The 24097-nt window shown below is 46.0% G+C and overlaps 1 protein-coding gene across 21 annotated transcripts in view; it reads left to right on the forward strand.

The window, feature by feature from the left end:
- CADPS2 (calcium dependent secretion activator 2) overlaps nt 1-24097 on the forward strand; it is a 452677-nt gene that overhangs the window by 426491 nt on the left and 2089 nt on the right. For 17 of the 21 annotated variants that reach the window (XM_077855972.1, XM_077855984.1, XM_077855983.1 and 14 more), the window contains 2 exons: nt 2907-3014; nt 19829-19933. In XM_077855972.1, the coding sequence (XP_077712098.1) occupies nt 2907-3014; nt 19829-19933 (213 nt within the window). Of the gene's footprint in view, nt 1-2906; nt 3015-3837; nt 4039-14649; nt 14955-19828; nt 19934-24097 lie in introns of those variants that run through there. The other 4 variants (XM_077855970.1, XM_077855965.1, XM_077855966.1 and 1 more) reach the window with 4 other exon arrangements.

Raw genomic sequence — 24097 nt, forward strand, 5'->3', positions numbered from 1 at the left:
AGTAGAAACTGTTTAAAAGGAAAATTACATCTTTTTCCAGCAATTTATCAGAGATAATTACCCTTCATACACTAAAGGAAGGGATAAAGAACTAGAATTCTAATTGGTAAATGTCACCAACTGTTGCAGTTACTCTTACTTGTGTATATTCTTTTAATGATTATAGTCTCATGCCACAGCTACATGAAAATATATTCACTAGGTGTGAAATTCCCATATGTCACAGTTTCAAGAATAGGTAAACAGCTCAAAGATAAAGAAAGAAATAATGCTAATGAGAAATGTAAGAATTCTGGGTTTTGTTTTCCAGGCAAGTGGATCTTAATTTGCCAAAAGGGAAAAAAAAAAAAAAAAAAAAAAAAAAAAAAAAAAAATTTGCCAAAAGGGGAGGAAATACAATTTCAAAAAAAGAAAAGGACAAGCACTTAATTTTGTTGAAATAAACTTTTAAAAGAGCTTCACTTCACACCCTCAACCAGAGATTCTTCTTTCCTTAGAAAGTTGTAGAACTGTCTGCACCCATGGATTCAGTATCATTTCCCTTGGGTCTGCCAACGGGAACAGCATTTACTTTTGGGCTTAAACTGTAAAGTGTTTGTTAGTTTTAGATGTTAGAAGATAAACTCTTCCTGGCTGGTGTTTCATTATGTCGAATGTTATCTTGAAGGAGATCAAAGAAACAGGAAAAAAGACCTTAGAGTCTACGGCCACGGCCACGTGTTTAGAGTCACTATTCCCCAGTCCCCCCAGCTACAGCTTCGATTCCAATGAGGCTGATGGGTCAAGTGATTGACTACATAAAACTCTCAAGCCTACTCTTCTGTGGAAAGAGAGAAATAAAACTGGCATTGAGTGGGGGGAGAAATGGTAGAGAGAACAAGCCTCGGGTTGGCATATTCTCTGCCTCCCAGGTCAGCCAGGCGGTGCCCACTGCAGCGTATGCGTACGTAGGTCACAGAGGTTTATTTCCAGGCACCTGCCTGGAGCTGCCGAGCCTAGCCGCCTCACCACCCATTATACATAGAAATGTGTCGTCTGGTCATTTCCATTCTGTGCGGTACATTTTCTGAATGTTCTCATTTTCGGTGCTTTGACAAAGTTTGAGAAGCGTGGAGAGAAGTGCTTGTCTTACGGGTCAGCCGTCCTCAAGTATTAATAGTAATAAACTTTGTACAAATCACCTGACCTCTTCACTGGAAAAACTGATACATGACACATACTCCCCCCCCCCAAAAAAAAGAACAAACAACCCTACGTTTCATTCTTGGTTATCCTTGTCATTTCATTTAAACTTTCAAACCTTGCTTAAGAGAATTAGGTGGAAAAACAGTGAAGGAATGACTTGGGTAAGTTACCTCCATTATGTTGAAACATAGTCACCACGTGGTACATGGACGCTCTTCAAGGAAAGACCAGTGAAGACCTTTAAGTAGTTGTTTCAAATCATAACTAATAACTAATTTTGTTTATATTGGGACATGTTTGAAAGGATCCTTGACTGTACGTGGTATGTATCTCCCTTTGCCCAAATGTAAGAGCAGTAAGAGCTTCCTGCGACACTCAGGACCCAGAAGCCACTCCGTTACCAGGAAACCAATTTAATTTTTGTTAATGAGATGTTCATTTCCTACACACTGGTGAAGAGATGGGCAGTCTTATCACCATATATAAAATTTACTCCCCCCATACTCACCCCCCAAAAAGCGATAAGAACTTTTTGTTGTTCTTTAAGGAGAGGCGCTGCCTTATTCAGAACTATGACCTGTTTCCCCCTCAGTGGTAATAGTTAAATGACCCATATTCTCTTTCACCTCATTTCTTTGCAAGATTTACTTTAGCAAAATGAGTCCGTTGATAGAAGTTATAAGGTACATTAATGATGCAAGACCAGGTGACTCATCTGAGCATTAGCTCCACCATTTTGTTCTGATTAATGCCGTATTCTAATCAAACAAATAGCTCAGTACAGATTACGAATCAACCACAAGTGTAGATCGTCCAAATGAGTATTTTTATTAACTAGTCCAACTATATGAAACTTACTAAAGATAAGTCCAGAAGAAAAACTTTTTAGAAGCCATTCAGGTGTTTGTCCCTTCCTGGGACTGATCTTGTAGACTCTGTAACAAGGAATAATTGTATTAACTGGCCTCTCTCCTCTGGCATTACAAGACACCAGACGCTGGGTAACTTCGGAAAGTTACCTGATTCCCACTTTAGACTCTTCTTAGAAAATTGGTTCATCAATATTCTTATTGTATTTCTGAAATAAAATAAATCTTTGACGTAGTATTGATGAATATAAATGAGTAGAAGCAATGGATAATCCTCAAAATTTCGGTTTACATTTCAGTTTGTGATCCTTTAAAATTTTTGCCCAATATCTTCCCAATAATATTTTACTCAATAAGAAAATGCAGCTTGTATGCCTTGAGCATCTAGAGTAGTTGAGAAGGGCAATCCAAGGAAAAGTAACATTTTTGGTTTTTTATATGGATAACGAGCCAGAGACAGTGACAATTGACTATATTGGCAATTAAGAAATGGTTATTGCAGTTGGGGACTTTTTAAAAAAATTCATTCATTTTTACTGCTTGGCATATTAACCTTTCAAGATAGCCCTTAAAGAAAAAAGATAACTGGTACTTTACAGCCACATGTCTCTCTACTCCTTTTAGTAATGATGAATGACTGTGACCTCGAGTTACGGACGTCAGTAATAAACTTTTATTTATTTTAATTAGGGAATTTACTGAAGGTGTGCATTGTCAATTTTGCTATTGAGCATATTTTACTAATGTAAGCCTTGAAATGATAGAGTGAATTATTTTCTAAGGTTGTGATTAAATAATACTTTCACCACTGAGACCTGATCTTTTATTCCCCACGCTCTGCTCCCACAACAGAAACCAGGAATGGATTTGGCAGATACCTATATCATGTTTGTTCGGCAAAACCAGGATATCCTTCGAGAGAAGGTCAATGAAGAAATGTATATAGAAAAGCTGTTTGATGTAAGTAACTGCCCTTGCAAGGCCTCCTGGCATCCTAGAAATATGTGCAGGAAAAACCGCCTTTGGCTGGTGTGTTTGCAAAGCAGGCTCCTCTCCTGGTCCTTTTTCTTCTGTGCAGCTAATATAGTTGATAATTTTATTTCTCTGACTGTTGACAGAAGCCTTAATTGGCTTCTTTTGTACATGAAAACTGTCACTGTTAGAATGAGAGTCTCAAAAACCTTCTGAGGTTAATTTTAACAAGCGGGATGATAGCCAGTTTATCACTGTGTACAGCATCATTTCCATAAACAGAATCATGCTGTAATGGATTTGGCTCCTCCTATAAAAGTTTCTCAAGTCCAAATAATGCTCCCTAGTTAAACAAAGACATAAAGTGCACTGAAGCCAAATATCTGCCACTCCCCAGTTACTGAACATTTTTATCTTGATTTACAGCCCTGATGCCCACTCACAATATAACCCGGCAGTTGTGTCAGGACAGAAGTCTTCATTTACCCTTGGCAACTCCTAGCAATGGGGAGGTTGTGGTCTTAGAGAGCGTGATCATTAAGTTTCACTTGTCTAGTGTCTGGAAAGGAAACTAAGAGAGCAATCCATTTCAATCACAATGTTGTCACTCATTTGTAATTATTTAACAGTCAAGTCAAAGGAAGTGGCACTTTGCTGGGTTGTAACTTCACATCATTCACAATGCTGATTCTGAAATGGAATATTTGCTTTGAACTGTATTTATTTATGTTACATCTCCCCTGCATTTTAGAAATGCTTTTCTGGCAGTTTCATTTAATTATGCAAGTTACTGCAAATGTTTTCATAACAGCAATTCACGGGCTTCGTGGTGACACTTCAGCTGTGGCAGGTACAGAAGGTCTTGCTACGTCATCATCTCCACCATGGTCTGTTGTGTCAGTGTTCGCTGTTTGTCAGGTTGGGTGGTCAAAATGAGTCTTCCCTTTCATATTTTACACTTCTAGCCTCTACCCAGGCTGTTTTACAATAAAAGTATCATCTGTTTTAATAAGCTAAGTGTTAATATGTGTGAAAAGAATGATTTCCTAAAAGCTTTGATGCCCTGCAGGGGTAGAAAAATTATCATCTATCCAGCTGGCTCTTTTACAAAATACTGAAACCATATTAGCAACTTCTGCTTCCATTTGGTATTGCTCTGAATTTACAAGCATATGTTTTACTTCCAAATTCTCTTCTTACTTTTTTTTTTTTTTTTTTTTTTTGCTTATGTGGTAATTTTCAAAAATGTTGAACAGGATAGGAAATTGGGTTGATGTTGTTCCCTTTATGTTTGCTCTTGGTATAGCTAAAGCACGTGTTCTATGGTGCAAACAGGTAGACACATCTGGAAATAGGCCACTGTAGGTAGGTGTGTATGTGTGTGTGTGTGTGTGTGTGTGTGTGAACGTCTTCAATTTTTCATCCTGGTGACCTGTTTACTACAAAGCTTGCCAGCAGTTCATAGCAGAAGTAGAATTTCTTTCTCTATAAAGATATTACCTACTTCAACTCCAGCCCCTTCACCAAACTTTTTTCGAAGACTTTTTGTGTGACCACAATAACGAATGGAGCTAACTGAAGTGGATGCAAAGGGGCCGACATTAGAATCATGTCTAGTTGAGGGGCACCTGGCCGCTTGGTTGGTAGGTAGAGCATGCAACCCTTGATCTCAGGGTCGAGTTCAAGCCCCACCTTGGGCAAAGAGCTTGCTTAACACACACACACGTGCAAAATGATGCCTAGTTTAACTGTCCTGATGAGGTACACTTTTCTTTGATGCCTAAGCATCTGACATGGCTGTAAGTTAGCTTTTGAAAGGAATGCTTGACAAGCAATTCTGGTTTGGTTGTGAAGGTTTTGTCATTTTGCATATCCCCAGTAGGACACTGGACTTGTTATTTGTAAAATAGTTATAATGTCCTTAAACATTCTAATATTTTTAAATTGCACATTTTTATTACTATAATTAAAAATAAAAAAGTAGACCCTAATTCTATTGATATGTCATCAAGAATAACATGTATGAGGGGCTACTAAGAGCCCCTAATTAGCCAAGACTGAATTTGCCTCAATTATAGTTAGTAAATGAGAGGTTATCAAGTATGTGTTGAAAGGTAAAGCAGAATGTGTATCTTAAGCAACAGATCATTACCGAGAGACATTATATAATTATTGGAAATCCTCTTGGCTGGAGCTTAAAATAATATTGTTAGGTGTCAAGAAACAGTTGAAAATAATGACCCTATAAATACTGTTGGCAACCTTAGTCTATTAAAGAGAAAAAGATGGAAGAGAACAATTTTATTCAGGCCTCATGACAAACTTTTGCTATTCCAATTAAAGTAAGAAGTAAATAGAAGGAAAGGAAGGAAACAGAGACTCCTGCCTTCAGCCGCAGAGGAAAACGTGCGCAGCACACAGCGCGTACATGCGAGCACCCTACAGTGAGTCAACGCTCCGGGGTTTGACCAACCCAGATAAGGGTAAAGGGGATCGAGGTTCTGGTCCTGCTGTGTGAGAGCATCCTTCCTCAAGAAGGATATGCTTTTAACCCGGTCGAGATTTCGCTTAGTTTTGGAAATGCCGCAAATTGCAACGTTTTTACATAAAAGTTACTCTGAAGGCACGTAGTCGTCCTGCCTCCAGTACCAACACTTCAACACTTGAGTGTCTTACTAAATAATCCTTTTCTGCATGACGCTCCACGCATGGGAAAAACTACTAAAAACTTTATGAAACTTTCCCTGACAGTAGTAGTTCCTTGTGGTGTTTCTGTCCTCAAAAACTTTTGATCATTTAAGCGTCTTAATTGTCCCTGGTATGTGTACTGAAATACTTTAGGTTCCATTTGAATAACTGTAGCAGTGCCTACGGACACATAATGACCATCGCCCTAGATTTGTGTCCATTGTTTGGGGACACCTCCTACAGTCGTCCATACACAGCCCGTGCAGCCACGGGCCACGACCCAGTCTCCTGAACGTCTCACGCTGCTATTATTACTGTCCTGGCCTCCATGGACAACAGTGTTTTTGCTCCTTATCTTCAAAATCTTAAAGAGAAGGATGATTAAAATATGTATTCTCTTCAAGGTCCTAAAGAAGATAATCCTAGACTTTTACATTAGGTCTTGAAACAGTAAAGCCAGAAGTACTCTTGCAAGATCAACAAAGTTAATATTAGGACAAATAACCAAGATATTCTCCATTCTGTAAGTGGTAAAATTTCTAAAACATTGTTTGCATAACAAATTTTTTTTTTTAAGTCTAAATAAACGATGGCAGATTCATGTTGTTCCTAAAAGGAACTGAGTTTGTTTTAAGGTATATCCCTAATTCTCTCAAATTATCGCAGGAGCAATCCCAGCCCTAGCTGTCCCAGGGCGCCTGCTTGTACCAGGAGGTGGCTGGGCACTTTACTCGTTTCCAGCCCGCTCAGCCAGATGCCATCGTCCCCATTTGTCCTTATTTTCAGGGTTAAGAAATCTCCCACTTGAGGAAGACAAGCGACTTGTTGAATCAGACTTTGAAATTGTGCTTCAGGTTCAAAGTCTGTGCTGCCTCTATCATGCTTTCAACTTACAAAATCTGATGTGGTAAAGCAGTCCTGGGGGAAGAGGGCCGGGCCAGGAGTCCACGACCCTGAGTCCCAGCCTCGGCTCCACTGCCGACTGTCAGGGTGGATTCTGAGAAGCTTTGTCGCCTGCTCAAAATGCAGCAGAGTCATCACATATAAACTGAAAAAACTGGTCTAGGATTTCAGCTGGTTTCTGAAATAGCTTCCAGATTTTAAACCAACGAAATTAAACGAGTTTTAATTTTAGCTGTGAGTGACGACCAAAATCAGCGGGCTGGTTGGATGCTGAGTCTCGCACCCCAGAGTGGCCAGTCGTAAGGTTGTCGTGGCGATGAAAGCAGGGTGTCCCCCCAAGAAGCAGTACAAAGTGCAGTAGATAAAGTAGCAAGGAGATCCTATACGAAAATATGGCTGTGCTGTATGACACTCCGTGTATCTGCCACCAGGGCGCCGAGCCCCAAATTCAGAAAGTCAGTTGGAACTCGTCTACTCCGTATCCGTGCTGAGTCTGAGCAACCAGAACATTCTAAACAGAGACCACCCATCCTCTCGAGTGAGTGGTCAGTGTTATACATGCTAAGTTTAAAGTCTATACGTTAAATTCAAATTTTTCAGTTTGGAAAAATATGTCTTATCTGGGTAAGAGAAACCCCAAGGAAGCTGTCCCGTAGCCAGAGGGTTCACCAGGGGGTCTTTCTGCAGGTCCGCAGGCTCTCGCACCACAGGCCGGGTTCCCTCTTACCCATCAGCGACCGTTTCTAAGGTTCTATCAAATCAAAACCACCTACCACTTGTCTAGTCCCGCTCCGGCAGTTTGGCAAAGATTTTCTAATTCTTAAATTGCATCTTTAACGTCCACTCTGGTGTTTTCTTCCCACCCGCTGGGGCCTCAGGACACTTGGCGAAGCCACGGGTGCCCGAGGGAGGGGACAGGCTGGGTAGGGCTCCAGAGCTTGGAGCTCCGGGTCCGGGGGGAGGTGGCTCCCGGCTGCAGCCGTGGCCCCGCGGTCGTTCCCTAGTGCCCGCGAGTATCAGGGGCCGGCCAAGCTGCGCCTCTGGCCAAGCACGCACGCCGAACCCACCTACCTGCGGGCCTCCGCACTGATGGGCATCGCCCTGCCCCGGGCCCTTTAAAACCATTTCGTTTCAGCTCTCGTGTTGCTGAGGACACGTCGGGGTGCAGTGTTTAACTGGTAAATCATGCAGATTAAATGTTCTCTTGTGATATAAGCTGATTAAATATGTAATTGTTGAAGAGTTTCAACGAGATTTTTTTTAAAACGTTGTGATGCCTTGTAAACCTAAAAGTAATTCTTTAAATGATAGTTAATCAGTTATATTCACCTAAATAGTGTTTTACAAAGGATTCATTTCTCAGGACTTCCCTGGAAAAGAATTCTTTTGAGGAAAGAAACTCTAAGTTAAACATTTTAACTAAAATGGACCTAAACTATATAAATGAGTCCAGTAGCCATTGTAAGATACGGTAACACGCAAAGAAAACAAAAACCTGAACCCATCACAAGAGAATATGTCTCTCAAAATAAAACTCCCTTTCCGTGTGTGCGCCAGCCGACTCTGGCCTCCCAGATACGGAAGGGCGGAGATTCTCAGATTTTGGAGCACAGGGTTTTGCACCAGGGCCCGAGCCTCGCAACGCAGGCATTTATCCATCCCCAGTTAAAGTCAACGCTACTGTCCTTGACCTTATTTAAAAATTTGGCTTATTATCCTGTTGATTTCACAAGAGTAAGTGAAACAACAGAGCCTGGCTGGGAGCGGCTGCCTCATCCCGCCTTCTTCCCGGGCCCTCGCAGGTGTGTGTAGAGCTCCCTGTCTCCGGGTTCAGTCCTTCCCTCCGGAGGAATTTCCTCGTGTGTAATCCGCCTCTTCTGCGGATGCAGGCCGCCGCCCACTGCGAGTGGAGACTCCTTTGTCCTCTTGCATTTCTCATAATTCCGTGATATTATAGATACAGTCTCTTGCATGTGGATGTCAACTCACACATAGCAGTTTTCCCCTTTTTTAATAATCTTTTACTTTCAAATGACCAGGAAGTTGTTGCATGAGCCACATAAATTCGTCTAGATTCCCATACAGAGGATTTTCACTTTGACGTTGTCTCTCTATAAAAAGAATTGAAATCCAGACATGAACTCTTGGACGATTAGGCCCCGCCATGATTTTCCTGCCAACACTCAAGGTTAAATGTCAACAACAGTCATTATTTTCCCGTTTCATCAATAGAAAGGGACGGATGATGTACGTTCAGCGACCTACTGGAGGCTCTAGAACCTGCCCATGTTGGGCGCCCAGCACCTCACTGTACTTGACGCAGATGAAAACTTTGATCTGTGTGTCGTGTGTGTAACTTTCAGCACCGTGTTATTTAGCTGCCGTGATGCACTGTCCCCCAGGTGGTTTTGGTTTTCTTGATTGTATTTCTGGTTTGTCTTACCTACAGTATTTGGACTCCTACTGAAGTCGTTTGACCTCTCTCAAGATAGTCACAGCCTAACAGCACAATCTGTTGTGCAGATTGCCTTTTCTACCTTAGTAGAGGCCATACAGAGCTTGCTCCGTAGCTACATTCCCCACCCCCCTCAAAGTTTGTTTCTTTTTTACAGCCTCTCCTCTGGAGTACAGCTGTCTGGTTTGTTTTTGTTAATAACCTTATTTTAATGTTATTATTTGTAAGTATAAGAATTTATAAAGGGATCTACTTTTGATGTACAGTAGGTGCCAAAATAGCTTTGGCAAGTCCAGACGCAGCTTGGAGCAGCCAAGGGCCTTCATTTGAATCTAAGCTGTTGGTGAATTAAGACCTGAGAAACTTGAGATGCGCGTGCCTAATTGCCTAAAAGAAGCTCAGCAAGAAAATGTAGTGTAGCGTGTTGATCTGATTTCTTTGATAATTCAAAAGAATCTCCCAAGAAATATGTGGACTTCTTACTTCTATTCTTGAAATGTGATCGTGAAACACAATTGTCATTTGGCACATTCCCAGAAATACACATCTTTGCATGAGGCACCTGGACATATGTGGCAGGTCTGTTAGAATCAGCTAATTAACAACACAGGCTTAAACAGGCACCTCATCTGGCAGTGCAGTCAGTTGCCTGATGGTGCTCAGCAGGATGGGGTAGTGCTTTTTATTTTTCTATCCTAATGGTCTGCTGCCCACCTAATTTTGCCTTATTGTCAGTCACTACTTACCGCAGCTTGGGGCCCTCCCAGGAGGCTAAATTATTATCAAAGGATTAGGGAGATGTAGCCTTGCAGCTCTGACATTTCTGATTACTTGTCTATGCCAGAACACTAATTAGCTGTGACTAATTAAGAAAAATGTCCCTGCCATAGAAAACCATTTAAAAGAACTGAGAAGTAGAAAAGCAATTCAAAAGCTGAGCAGTGCTCAGATTTGCCGATGCTCTTTAGATTTCCACCAGAGCCTTAACTCACCTTTAATTGTGCTCAGAATTAAAAAAAAAAAAAAAAAGAAAGAAAAGAAAAGAAAAGAAAGAAAAGGAAGAGAAAAAAAAAATCTCACATGTGAACTGATCTGAGGTTTTTACTTGAAGAGGAAAAAAAATTGTGGAAATTGTGGTTGATCACCTAAACCCTCTTAGCGATGGTGAAATTGTCTTTGATCAGTGGAAGATGACAAAACTTTGATTTTCATCGAGAAATTTTTCTAGACACCAAATGTGTTGAGCGTGCGTTTGCATTCGTTCACCCAAGCCGACAACAATGACTTCATAGTTCTCGAAGGAAGAAGAATATTCTCTTAACCGGTTTTATAAAAGATGGCTAAAACGGTTACAAGCCGCACCTTGAGCGTTTTCAAAGCTGTTTTCCGTTGATTTCATGCTGCTTCCACATTTAAGATCATCTGGGAACCTGACTTCGTGGGCTGAGCGGCCTCTCCGCGGTGACCTCGCCCGCCTGGACTGGGCTGGCCGGGCGCCTTGCTGCTGGAGACCAGGGCCCAGACTCCCGGCCCTGGGGCGGCCACGGCGGCCACCGCCCCTGACCGCCCGGGCAGCCGCTCGAGGCCCCCCACTGCCCCCCGTGCCCATCCCCCCCACCCTGTGGCTGCCCTCCTCCTCTCCCCCCCCCCCAGCTGTGGCTTGTCTGCACCTCAGCGAGTAACCCCTGTGGGTCTCCCTCCATGTCCCACCCACGTCCCGCCTCTGGCCCCTTGGGACCGGCCTCGGAACTCCCCTCTGCGCAGCTCCACCAGCTGGGGCTGTGGGCCGCGAGCTTTCATGCGGCCGCAGGACTCCCCAGGCCGCAGCCCGTCCCTGCCGCTGCCCCTCTCCACCCCTGCTTCCCCCACACACACACTCCCCTTCCCCATGGGACCGGCTTCAGAACTCCCCATCAGCGCCCTCCGCCAGCAGGGGCTGTGGGCCGCAGGGGGCCGCGAGCTTTCATGCAGCGCACAGGACTCCCTGGGCCGTGGCCCATCCTTGCCGCCGCCCCTCCCCACCTCTGCTTCCCCCCCTTACTCCCCTTCCCCGTGGGACCAGCTTCAGAACTCCCCATCGGCGCCCTCCGCCAGCAGGGGCTGTGGGCCGCGAGCTTTCATGCAGCGCACAGGACTCCCTGGGCCACGTCCCGCCCCTGCCGCCCCGCTTCCTGCTCCCCTTTCCTACCCCCTCCCCATGGGACCGGCTCCGGAACCGCCTCTGCGCCCTCCGCCAGCTGGGGCTGTGGGCCGAGTGGGCCGAGTGGGCCGCGAGCTTTCACGCTCCGCAGGACTCCCCGGGCGCGTCCCTCCCTCCGCCGGACAAGGCCGCGGAGCCCCTCGCCCCGCCCCCACTGCCCGTGCGCCGACTGCGGTGTCCGTCCGCCCGCCGAGGGCCCCAGAGCTGCAGCGCACAGTCCCCGGCGCGGGAGGAGCGGGAAGCCGGCGAGGCCTTGGCTTGGTTTGGCCGCGGGGCCAGCGTCTCTCCCGGCGACCAAGACGAAACGGGAGCTGGTGTTCGTGCGGCCCATGTTCCTGCCGGCCCTGCCCCGTGGCGACGCTAAAGGAGCCCCCGGCCCTGGCACAGCGGAGCCCGCCTCCTGGGCCAGCGGGTCTACTGGCGAGAGCACCTCCCGCCGAAGCGTAGGCTGGAGGCTTCGTGGACGGAGCAGACGGGCCGGAGTGCAGCCCCCGTCGGGAGAGGCCGGTGACCACGACACTCGCTCACTCAGTGTCTCTTTCCAGGGGAAGGTTGGAAACCTGCCGGCGTGGGGGCCAGTGAAGGTCTGCGCCTCCCGTTCGCGGTACCAAGCGGTGACCCTGCGGTGGGGGCAGTGCTGGAAGCCGGGCTGACGTCGCCTCCCAAGAGGCTTCCCTGCTCCCTCAGGCTGACGTCAACTAGGCCACAGCACTGGTACTTTTCTACGTTTATTTAAACACTCGTAGCTCACAGAGCCGACAGGCCTAGAGTTCGCCCAAGACACATCCCTTGGTGGTGAAAGTGCACGGGCAGCCTTGGCCGCACCCCACACGGGCCCAGCCTCAGGTACGACCTGGCGATGGGCCCACAGGCCCTAGGCCCGGCCGAGCGTGCAGCACGGTCGCCTTCCGTGTAAGGCTGTGCTCGTGGACACTCAGCATGGACGCACTCGTGGGGCTTCCTCCTCTGTCTGCGTCATCACTCGAATGAAGTCAGACTGTCACACTTAGAGCCCGCTGTTAGCCTTACGTTCCCCTTCTTTAGCCCAACGCAGTCGTTGACTTCTGGGCGATGCCTACGGCTCTCACATCCATTCCGTTAGTTTTCTGTTACTGAGACGCATGGATGAAGTCAACGCCCTGGCTCCGACGCTTCTGTCGTCTGTCGGTGCAGAGGCTGCACGGTCACTGTTACACATGTACACCCTCTAGCCCCAAATACCGAAGCGCCTTGGGTTCTTTGGCGGGAAGGCAACGTGGGCTGCAGGCCGGCCTGCTGAGGCCCGGAGGCAGCAGGACGAGGGAGGCTTTGCCGCTCCCCGTGCTCACCCGTGGCCACCGTGGCAGCTCTGCAGGACGTCGTTAGATATTTCTATCCATGTCGGGGCTTGAGGAGCAGGGAATGTGTGAGCACCCGATTGCGCCTGGTCAGCGAGAGGTAGCACGGGCTTCCCGGCAGAAATAATGAGGGAAAGGAGTCTCCACGGTTCCCAGAGATGAGGCCCAGGAACCGGTGGTCGGGATAGACGTCCAGGCAGAGGGATCGACGTGCCCAGAAGCCCTAGATTTAGAGAAACCCAACATCCAGCAGAGCAGCAGCTCGCTGGGCTGGCAGAGATGGGTTCCCTGGGAGTGGCCCGTGGGCTGCAGGCAGAACGATGGCTGGCTGGTCCCGTCCCCACAACACTCTCAGAAAGTAACTCCGGAATGATTATTTTCCATTTTTATAAGGAAATGGAAACAGAAAGGCCTGCTTATAGTTAAGTCTCAGGCCTAGATCTTTTCTCCGACCATGCCGCTCAATAGCCATGCCAGACGTCCAGTTTATTTTATCCAGATCTGACCGTATGGATTTAAATGCAATATTGACCAAAAATTTTTTAAAGATTTAATTTATTTATTCATGAGAGACACACAGAGAGAGAGACAGAGACAGAGGCAGAGGGAGAAGCAGGCTCCATGCAGGGAGCCCGACACAGAACTCAATCCGGGGACTCCAGGATCACACCCTGGGCTGAAGGTGGTGCTAAACTGCTGAGCCACCTGGGCTGCCCTTGACCAAAATTTTATACATAGTATTCAAAATGAGTCATTCAGCCAGGTGAAAGTGTTACGGTGCCCACACGAGCTGTGCAGTGGCAATGCGCCCCAAACTGGTGTCTACAACAGCATAACTGGATTGACAGCTGGGCCAAACCAATCATCATGATCAGTCATTTTGGTCACAAAACATTAGTCAAACCAGCATGTGTCCCATCATTTGTCATGAAGTAGGAGAGAGGGGAACAACTGATCATCTGAAATTTTCACTTCGTAATCTTTATCTCTTTTAAGATTTTATTTATTTATTCATGAGAGAGACAGAGGCAGAGACCCAGGCAGAGGGAGTAGCAGGCTCCCTACGGGGAGCCCAACGTGGGACTCGATCCAGGACCCTGGGGTCACGCCCTGGGTAGAAGGCAGATCACTGAGCCCCCCCTCTCCGTGTCCCCACTTTATAGTCATTTTAACCCCAGGAAAAGACCCCCAGAACAAAATGACAGAGGTATTACCTAGTTGATAATAATAATAAAGAACAGTATTAATTTGACTTGATTTTAAAGATTTATCTATCTTCGAGAGGGAGCATGAGCAGGGACAGAGGCAGAGGGAGAGGGGTCTTAAGCAGAGTCTGTGCTGAGCGCGGCGCCCCACGCGGGACTGGGTGTCACGGCCCAAGATCATGAGCTGGGCTAAATCCAGGTGCTCAGCTCCTGAGCCACCCAAGCGCCCCGAGAACAGTCTTGATTTTAGTGCCTTTGTGTGGAGTGTCGGGAAGGGTCGACTGGCTTAATAGTGTACTTCCAGGACATTTGGGAATGAAGGGAACTTGGGATTAATGAGGTAGAGCAGAAAAGAGGTCTTTGGAAATGTAGATCATTTTAACTTTGCAAGGAAATGTGGTGGACTTCTTTGGAATAATGAACGAGCACGTCCTGGTTACTTCACGGTCCGCTGTCGTGACGACTCTCAGGGACCCCCAAGAATGGAGGAGGTTGTCTTCTTGGTTGTCTGCTGGAGGCAGCGAACTGCCTTCAAGAATCAGAGACTTGACTGGCAGGACGGAATGGTTTCTAGAAGGAGATGGCCTAACCCAGGCTGTCACGAGTCCACACTCTGAAGCATGGATATAAGATATAAACTATGTGTATATAAATCAGGTAAAACATAAAATGCCACTTATTGTATAAACCCGAATAACACGTTCAGTCTGACCTCGGGTTTCCACCCGTACAAGCTCAGTTTCCACGGGTGCAGTTCGGCCACGATGATAACCGTCTCCCGAAGGTCGCTGGAAGAATTCAATGAAATTTTAACTGAGATACTTACATTTCCCAGGGAGGACTGAAAAAATAGACCGGATGCCTTTATCATCAGGATCCGTGAAAATACCAGACATGAGTGACTGCACCTGCCGGTTCTTTAGAAATCTCCTTCATTGCTCGTGAGTCTTCGTGGTTTTATTTTTATGTTTGTGCTTCATCAAAAGGCCAAAATGAGTAAGCTGAAAACAGACAAAAACAACAGGTAATGGACACTTCTGGAACTCTAAACTTGCACATTTTTTGTCTTTGAAGATAAAGCCGTGTTGAAGGACCACGCAGAAGGCAGAGCGCGATCATTTGGCCTTCCCCGCGGGTCCGTGTCCCAAACAAGGCGGCCGTGCTGGGGCCGGGCCGGGCGCCCTGGGCCGTGATCGGCGAGGCCGGCGGCGGAGGGGCGCTTGGGGGAGGTCGGCCCCACGGCACCTGCCCATCGGTGACAGAGGAGAGACGCGCGGCCCGAGCTGTGGGCCCGAGCGCCCCGGGTTCCCGACCCGTAGCCCCCCGGAGACGCAGAGCGGGCCTGGAGAACGGCTTGTGTTTGCCAGACTTTCGAAGACCTTCAGCATCTCGAAAATATTATCCGTTCTTTTATCCAGGCCGCGTAGCCCTCAAAAGGTGCCATTTCCCGGGGTGACCTCTCGGGCGGCAGCTCACCTGGGCGCGGTGCTGCGGGTGCCCAGCCCGCCCCCCAGGAGAGGGCCGCACACCTGCACCTGCTGGGCCCCAGCGCCCACGGGGGTCGGGGGGTGCGTTTTCCTGTCGTTCACCTACGGAGGCAGCATAGCTGGAGAAGAATGAAAATATATCAGCTAGCCGGACCGACTCCTAATCAATAAAAAGCTAAACGCTTAAGCAGAAAATTCGTCACCGATTTGTTCCAGCAAAGCGGCTCTTTCCTCGTCGCCGTCGTCACCAGAAGCCACATTCTGACAAATGACTTGCTTGAAGCCGCCGTGATCTGCGAGCCCTATGTGGTCGGGTGATTCGGATTGCGGGGTATGGGCCACAGAGCCCTAAAGGCATTGTGCATCAGCATGTATTGAGACCTCGTTCCAGGTGGCCAGCCGCTGGACTTTCTTAAAAATAAAATTCCCCAAATAAACGCGGAGCGCCTGTGTCCAAGCAGTACGTGTTCCATTTAACCGAATCACCCTCGAGACGTTATGAATCGGGCAGAAGAGGGAGTTGTGCATATTTAATATATTTGTTTTATATTTCCCCTAGCCAACAGAATAATGAAATTCCTTAACTACTTCTCTTTAACTTGCATGAAGAAAGCACGGTATGTTGCTAAATCTCTTTTCAGCGGCACCGCGGAGAAACAACTTTAATCCTTGTTAGAAAATTGCCGAGTCTGGGACTGACAAAGAGCTCATGCTTGTTCCATTGTTAGCGGCCGCCCGGAGCAGGGCCCTTTACAGCTGCGCGGATCCCGCGGCTCAGCTGCACTATTTAGGAGGCGAGGTTTGTCAATTCTATTGACAATGGAGAGAGTTTTTCAGGGCCCGTAGCAGTGCGGACACAGTTGGGGATCAATGCCAGCCATTCAGACTGCACCCTCTTTCATTGCTTTGGTTTGTTAATTCAAGACTAAAGGTCCACTGAGGGGGTTCAGGGTGTTTAAGAAAGCTGATGAACTGTTTAAGAAAGCTGATGAACTGCAAGCGTTTCTAGCCCTGGTGTGGCAATTTCCATAGTCAGTGGCAACTCCTGGCACTGAGGGAGCTATGTCCTTGTTGACCTTCTTGTTATTAAAAATGCACAAGTGCTGCGCTTCTCAATATTTCAACACTCTTTCATTGTCAATACCACCTTCTGAGCCCTTCAGCTTGTTGCTTGCTCTAAAGATCTTCTTAGATTGGGTTTGAAAACTTCACCTTAAACACTAGATTAGACTGATGTTCTGTTTTCCGTGCTCCTGTTGATTTGTTGAACCTTCCCAGGGCTGGAAAGCAAGTAGCAGCTTGATGGGGAGACGGGCTGCTAATATGATTTACCAGTCTACAGTCATGCACAATAAGTGTGAATAAATACAGGGGTCTCACAGAGTCAACCCTAGCCTTTCCTTTTCTTTTCTTTTTGCTTTAAAAGAAATATCTCAAGAAAATGAAGTGAGTAATGCATGCCCTTACAGGAGTTGAATGAACCACAAAAAGAAAAAAAAAAAAAAAAACCCATATTTTTTTTGTTAAAGCGGTAGGCTGCTGTCACGGATTGATGTGGAAAAAAAAAAAAAAAAAAAAAAAGGCACCACCACACCGTAGAATATACACTTACTGCTTTATTCCTAAGTAGAGCAAAGCGAAGAATGAAGCGGTAATGCCATGCCCACGGCTTCGGTGCAGCGGCAGCACTGCTTGTCATCCCCCGAAGGGAAAAGTGAATAGTCAGCCCAATGTTTTCTAAAATGAACTTTTCCAAAACGAAAGGACACTTGCCAACATTCAGACTTTACTGCACATTCACCCTTTCTGAATGTTTTTTGTTTTCCTTCTTTCTTTGTACTGAGGGCTTGGCGTGGTCTGGGGTGCGGGAAGAGGCAGCTGACCTACCTTTGGACTTTTTTGTCAGGACGACAACCCGGGACCCACCCATATTGCAGCACCCAAAAGGGGAACGTGTCAGTCCCCGCACCAGAAATAGGAGCGTGCTGGGGACCTCTGGCTGCTGGTTTCGTTTGTTTGCTTATTTGTTTGCTTGGAGTGTGTGCGAGTGTCTCTTTCACCAGATGCGAGAAAGCAGCAGTCCTCCTGGGTTTTGTTGTTGTCGTTAGCTTGCTGTTAGAAGCCACAGAAACTGAGCTAAAGTACTGCTTTCTCCCGATTGCTTGATTTAGCCGAAAATCGTCAAAATCCTTTGACTTGGGAACCGAAAAATACGCATTTTTATCCGAAAAGAACAATCTCTCTTAAAGAATTTTCCTTATCGAGTCACTGGTTGCCTTTAAAAGTAAGATGATGGTAAAGTAGCTGAAGCCTTTTACTTCACAAAGGTCCTCTTTTCTTCTCTGTCTTTATAGTTAACTTCCAATCATTTTATTCCCAACATATTTTTCTCTAAAGTTATGATTTTGCCATTGTGTTAAAGTAGTTCTATTAATAATAAATTTCTGTTACATTAGATGTCCTTTTGATTATCACTTAATCATGAGTATCATTTATGTGTAATGGGAAAAATGAGTTAATTTTAAATCGTGTTAGATTTTTTTAAAAGCATAAAGATGTTTATGGAGTAATTTTAAGAAAGTATTTTCATTTCCCTCAAATTTATACAATTTACCATGGATATGATAACTTCACAGTCTAACAGATTAACTGGTACGTTACGCTAGACTCCATATTTCATAGTTTGTTCTCCCCTACAAAACGTTGTCTCTTGCAGAAGGACTTCATATAATTCAAAAATCATAGCTGTTGTGACTACATTTTAGCTTCCAAATTACCTGGAAACTGGTGTAGGGGTGAGGGTCTTAATTTAGTATATACTCCTACTCACCATCAGCAATACCCAGGAGTGTTTACCTGTATTAAAATAGAACTCAAGAGGTTGAGGCTATAAGTAATCTGAAATAAGGAAGTTTAGGGTTTAAATACTATTAGAAATCACTGTGTCAGCTGAGGTACTGAATCCATTTGCACCTTTTTTTTTTTTTTTTTAAGAATTTAGGAGTGTGTCTTATTTTGTAAAACTTATTTCTGATACTTTTATGATATCCAGAAAATTTAAAAAGCCATCATTAGGAAAGAGCAAAAGTGGGCACGTGGATAACATTTTTTTAAAATCATAACCTATCTCACATTTTAAAAACCTGGAGTTCTCATTTGTCCGTGTGGTATCAGAATATTTAGCAAATCAGTTATTCATTTTAATTAGCTTATTTTATGCATGTATGTTCAGTGTACTAACAAATTAATAGAAATAAGTCTAGTGAAACGGATTCAGGTTTAATTCATGCTTAAAATACCATTTCTTACACGAAATTTTATCAGAACAATGTTAATAATAAATACAAGGCCAGATGAATTTCAGACTTACTCACATCACATAAGATTTCTCTTGGAAATTGAATTTACTATTTTGTCATGGGAAAAAAAAAGTATTTTTTAAGGTCTTTTTTCTGTATTTGAATACCTAAGCACACATGCACCACACATACATGATCTGTGGGGTCACCCTACATCCGTACCCTGTGTCTGTCCCTTCTCTTTCAAAAACTCTCGTCATTTCCTTAGTGCTGGATGGACTTTGCTATTTCTCACAGTTATCTGAATGAGTAGCATTATTATTTTTACAGTATTACCTGAACCTAGCTCTGTCACTATGAGTAGCAGATTGCCTTTAAAATGAAACAAAAGCAAAATGTCTGCTTTTACTATACCGATTGACATTATTTAGGAGCGGGAAATTACATTACAGAATAATTTTGGTTTTCCCCTCAAGAGAGTGGTCATGGAGAGGAAAAAATACGACCTTTCCGAAAACACTAGCAAACTGAAACAAATCCTTTCCTTTCGTGACTTAGTCAACTGACCTCTTCTTTCTGATTCTTGCAGACACAGCAATTCCGTCCTGACAACATTCCTTCCTAAGGTCTCAAATCTTTATCTTGGGTGGTTTTAAAACAGCTTGGCAGATACTTAACAGATAGTAGATGAGGGCGTGATTGGGGATCCCTGGCTCGTAAGCCCTGGCAAGGCTTTACCATCGCTGCCGTAAAATGTCATTTCTAGGTACTGACAGCGTGCGTCAGGGCATAAGGCGTCTGCTCTCTGGTTTTTACATAACATAGAGGCTAATGAGAAATTTCCCTTTGAAAATAATTCACCTGCTTCTTCCTGCTGTGGGGGAGCCCCTTCAGTCCCATAACGTGTATTTAGCGCCCATTGTTACCTAGAGATTACAAAGCAGGCCGCTAGGCTGCAAGTGCAGAAACACGGTTTCCCATGAATATGTTACAGCTGAAAGACTCATGTTAATTCATGTAGAGAACAGCCTAGGTCAACTTAGCAGATTTTCTAGCAAAACATACAATTCTGTTAACAGGAAATTATAGCATTATTGACTTCAAGTGCTGATCTGTGGTCATTCCAGAGTGTGTCATTACCCCCTCATTACCGAATCTGTTACATGAATACTGCAGAGGCTGTTTTCTGTTTTGTTCTCCTCCCCTCTGCCCCCATCCTTCTTTCCAGCAATGGTACAGCAGTTCCATGAAAGTCATTTGTGTCTGGTTGGCTGATAGATTAGACCTTCAGCTTCATATTTACCAACTGAAGACGCTCATCAAGATTGTGAAGGTAAACAAAATGTGTTTAGATGTGAATTGCCACCAAGCTACGAAGAATAATGGCTAGATATTGACATACAAGGAAATTGTATTTGATGCAACTGAACGGATGTAAGTACTTTAAAATCATCACCCTCGGCAAACCATAGGCTACTGTTCACTTACATTTTCAGTTAGGTCATTAAGTGTATTTTAATTTTTCTGCACTAATACAAATATTTTATCGAGTAATCACATTTTAAGATAATGTCCATAAAGCCTTGAGCACATTTACCCGATTGTAGTAGGTCCACAGTAATCTGGTACTAATGTTCTTGATTATAGAAATGTTTTCTCCTAATACAGTTCCTTCATATTTATTAGGATCACCTATCATCCTGAGGGCTTTTGAATTGTATTTGCCCACAGCATAAGGAGAGTTTCCATTCTTTTGTTCTATCCTGACGTGAAAGTAACGTCGTCACTGCCTGGCTTCCTTTGGAAGCACGCCCCATCTTCTCTGTAAGTCAGAAACGATCAGTTTGAGTGTTGGGGACCATGCCAGCTACCAACAGGTGTCACATCCCTTAAGCGAGGCCGTTTTAACTTTTGCTCTTCAAAAGAAAAGGCTGACAACATACATATTATATTTAGCGAGTAGGGGCTTTAAAATCATATTATATTTAACATGGTTTTTCACACTTTGTAAATTCTAGTGGAAACACAAAATTTGCCCCGAGTATAGCTATGTCTTAAAATTGAGACAGATCCTACCTTCTGCCTAAAAACAAAACTCTAAGCTATTGAGATTCAGCTATTTTTTTAAAAAGACGACCGTCGCTTCCATTTTAGTGCCATTCACCAAATGGGATACATATGCCATTTATATATATGTATGTGCCCATATATGTGTGTTGTGTATCGGCACATATATTATGTTTAGATACGTATGTGCACGTATGACACACACACGTATACTCAGTGGTTCTCGGTGTCATCCCTGACCTATCATCACCAGCATGCAAATTATCATGTCCCACCCCAGACTTCCGAATCAGAAACCCTAGTGGGGCCCAGCAATCTGTAGATTAACAAGCCCGCCACGTGATTCTGATGATAAAGTTAGAGACGATCTGTTGCATTACGTTGTTTTTTCCACATTACCAAAAGAAAAAAGTTTTATCCACACTAAAATATTTCCCATCGTGCTCTAGGTTCCTGCAGTCTAATTAGAATACATGTTCTTTTGTGCCATAGCCACACAGGCTATCACACATTAGAACCGTAAATAGGAAAGTTCCGTTCTAAACTGAGAAATTGGCGAATCTCCTGGAACATAGAGCCGGAGCTATGATCTCACAGCAATAGCAATCACAGTTAGTCATAAACGGCAAGTAAAATTATAGCCACCCGCTAATTTTTAATACTGATAAACATAGTCCATTACAATGGACAAAATACCATTGGTCCGGAGCACTTCTTACCAGGTGCTCTTTAATTTACAAAGAAACCGAAAGCACATTGAGATACATTCGTATTTCCCTTCATTTCTGCAATGTCTCTTCCTTGTTTCTATAAATGGGACTCGGAGAGCTTCCAAATGCATTTTGTTTTTCATAAAAGACAATCCGATTGTCTGCGTACCCTCTAAATTCCCGTGTATGTTAAGGGTGCAGTGCGTGCACTGGGATTGGCTGCCTGCCCTTACGATCAGCCGTATTTTCAGGTTCATATCTTGCCTTCAAGGTGCCAGAGAGGACCTCTTCAGCTGACCGGTATTCGCTGATAGATTGTTAAGCTCTCTGTTTTTAGAATAAAATCTATCGTTTATTAGCCCATCATTTGTTCCTTTCAAAGTTACTCCCCTTCTCATATTCACATCATTGCGATGATAGATCAAGCACAGTGAATACTTTAGCAGAGTAAAATGATAATGTCATGAATTATACGGTGACATTTCCGTTGTACTCGAAGGCAGTCAGTTGATCTTATTTTAACACAGTCTTCGTTATGGGCCACTAGTAGTCCAGACTGGTAAATATGAAAATCAATGTCATGAGTAGGTTTGACTCCCCATGCTTTGTTTCTCGCAGGCAGGTCCCCACACTCAGCCAATGCTTGCTTTGGCTCATACAGTTAATCAAATTGTAGAGCTTTTATTTAATAATTAAAAGTTATTATTTTCATAGTGGAAATCAGAAAGAATTAATAATTTAATGTTTAATTGTTTCTTTTCCTACTCTGAATATAAACAGACTTTAACCAATTTCATACATAGATTCATAATTCTTCAGAACTTCAGAATAGTGGTATTTTATAACGTTCACTTTTTGTGAACTTAAGAAGCTATTAATGGCACGTGCACACAGTTGTGAAGGTCGGTGAGTGGGCCTTCCTTCCATCGCCACCGCCTAGGGCGAGTCGGAGGTCACCACAGAGCAGCGCCTGCTGCCCAGGAGCCTGGCTGCTCTCCTCTGGCAACCTGGCCCTCACTACCTGCACGCATCGTCGTCCCCCGAGCCCACCGGGGCCCCAGATGTCGCCGGGGTGTATGGGATGGCGGACTTTGCCCCACGAAGACATTTAGGCACCAGTTGGTTCATTCACGTTGCTCACTAAGAAAAAACAAACTCCACTGAGAGTTTCATAGTTTAGGACTAGGAAATTATTTGCAAAGTTTTAACATCAGAATGATGTATTGTGGAAGGGAGAAAAATAGAATCCTCAGAAGATCAAAATGCCTGATGGATTTGCATCCTCCCAGCGGCCGCAGGAGTGTAAAAGCAGGTCACATGAACCCGCGGCCTCTCTTGCTAAGACAAAGGAGACAAGTGAGCAGCACCCTGAGGCAGGCCCCGTCTTAGGAGCTGAGCAGACCTCCGTTGGCAGCCACAGAGGATGTTGGGCCGTGGCGCCCTGGGAATCCTAGAAGGGAGGCCGAGCGGGCAGGGATGCCCGTCCCGCCCCTCCCCTGCTGCGTGTTGCCTGCCGGTAGAACAAGGAAGGGGAGTCCTAGCTCCCCGGGCAGAGAAGGCTTCGGGGCTGCGCACCCACAGCTTGGGCGTCCTGAGCGACCTCCCGGCGGGCGGCTCGGGGAGCCCAGAGCGCAGGGAAGGCCCGTCCTGGTGAGAACGGAGGCCGCGCCCCAGCGGGGGGCTGCGGGGCAGCGCTGACTCGGGGTCTGGCTCCGGGTCTGGGGCGTATGGTGTGTGCTTGAGGTAGTTTTAATCGAACTAGAAACAGAGGCTCGCACGCAAACCCTGGCCAAAGACTACGTGCGTTAGCTACCAGGTGGCCCAGCTTCTCCTGTGGGCTTGGATGCAGATCCCCACGGGGTGCGGCGCAGGGAAGCCGTGGGGTGCAGGTGACTCAGAATAGCAACATGTGAGGCAACAGGAGCTTTGATCATTTGAGGGAAAAGGGAGCACTCTCCGAATCAGGTTTTTATTTGCTGTTCAGACACTGACGGCCGAGGCTCCACAGTATTGGTCACGGTTCCGGGGCAGATTCTCTGAGACGAGTCGGATCTATAACAAGGGATTCCCCACATGGAAAAAAAGTGTTCACCGTCCATCCATGCTTCGGGGTGTCCCCTCTGAAATGCGGGGTGTCCCCGGGCCGAGGCAGATTAGGAAGGGGGGGCAAGCGTGACAATGGCCGTGCTCCCTCAGCCTTCCCGGTTTCACCCTCCTCCACCCTCCTCCACCCTCCTCCACCCTCCCGAGCCCGCCAGCCCGTCAGGTGCCGCAGCAGGAGGCGGCAGGGCCCGTTCTCGGGCGTCCGGCCTCCCGGAGGAAGCGCCTTCGCTTCGGCTGCGAGGATAGCGGGAGTCTCCTCCGGGGCCCGTCGGGACGGCAGCCCTGGCCCGGGGGTAATTTTCAGCCCCCAGAGTCGTCCTGTTGGGCCAGGAGGTGCCGCCGCCTTCCTCTTTGGCTTTTCTCACCTACTGAGCGCGGAGCCACCCCCGGAGCGCGTACCCACTAGAGAGCACCTGGACGGACACCGAGGCCCGGGGGCAGGTCCCGATCCTGGGGCCCGGCCCTGACGCAGGGGACAAACGGGTGCTGGGAGGTGGGCAGCGTCCGGGACGCCCGGGCCTGCCCCGCGGGGCTGCCTTCACCTCAGAGTCCGGAGCGAGGGGCGGTCGTGAGGAGGCCGAGGGGGCCGCCTCGGGTGTCGCCTCGGGTGTCGCCTC

This window comes from Canis aureus, chromosome 18 (assembly GCF_053574225.1).
Source record: "Canis aureus isolate CA01 chromosome 18, VMU_Caureus_v.1.0, whole genome shotgun sequence".
In the NCBI taxonomy this organism is placed as follows: Eukaryota; Metazoa; Chordata; class Mammalia; order Carnivora; family Canidae; genus Canis; species Canis aureus.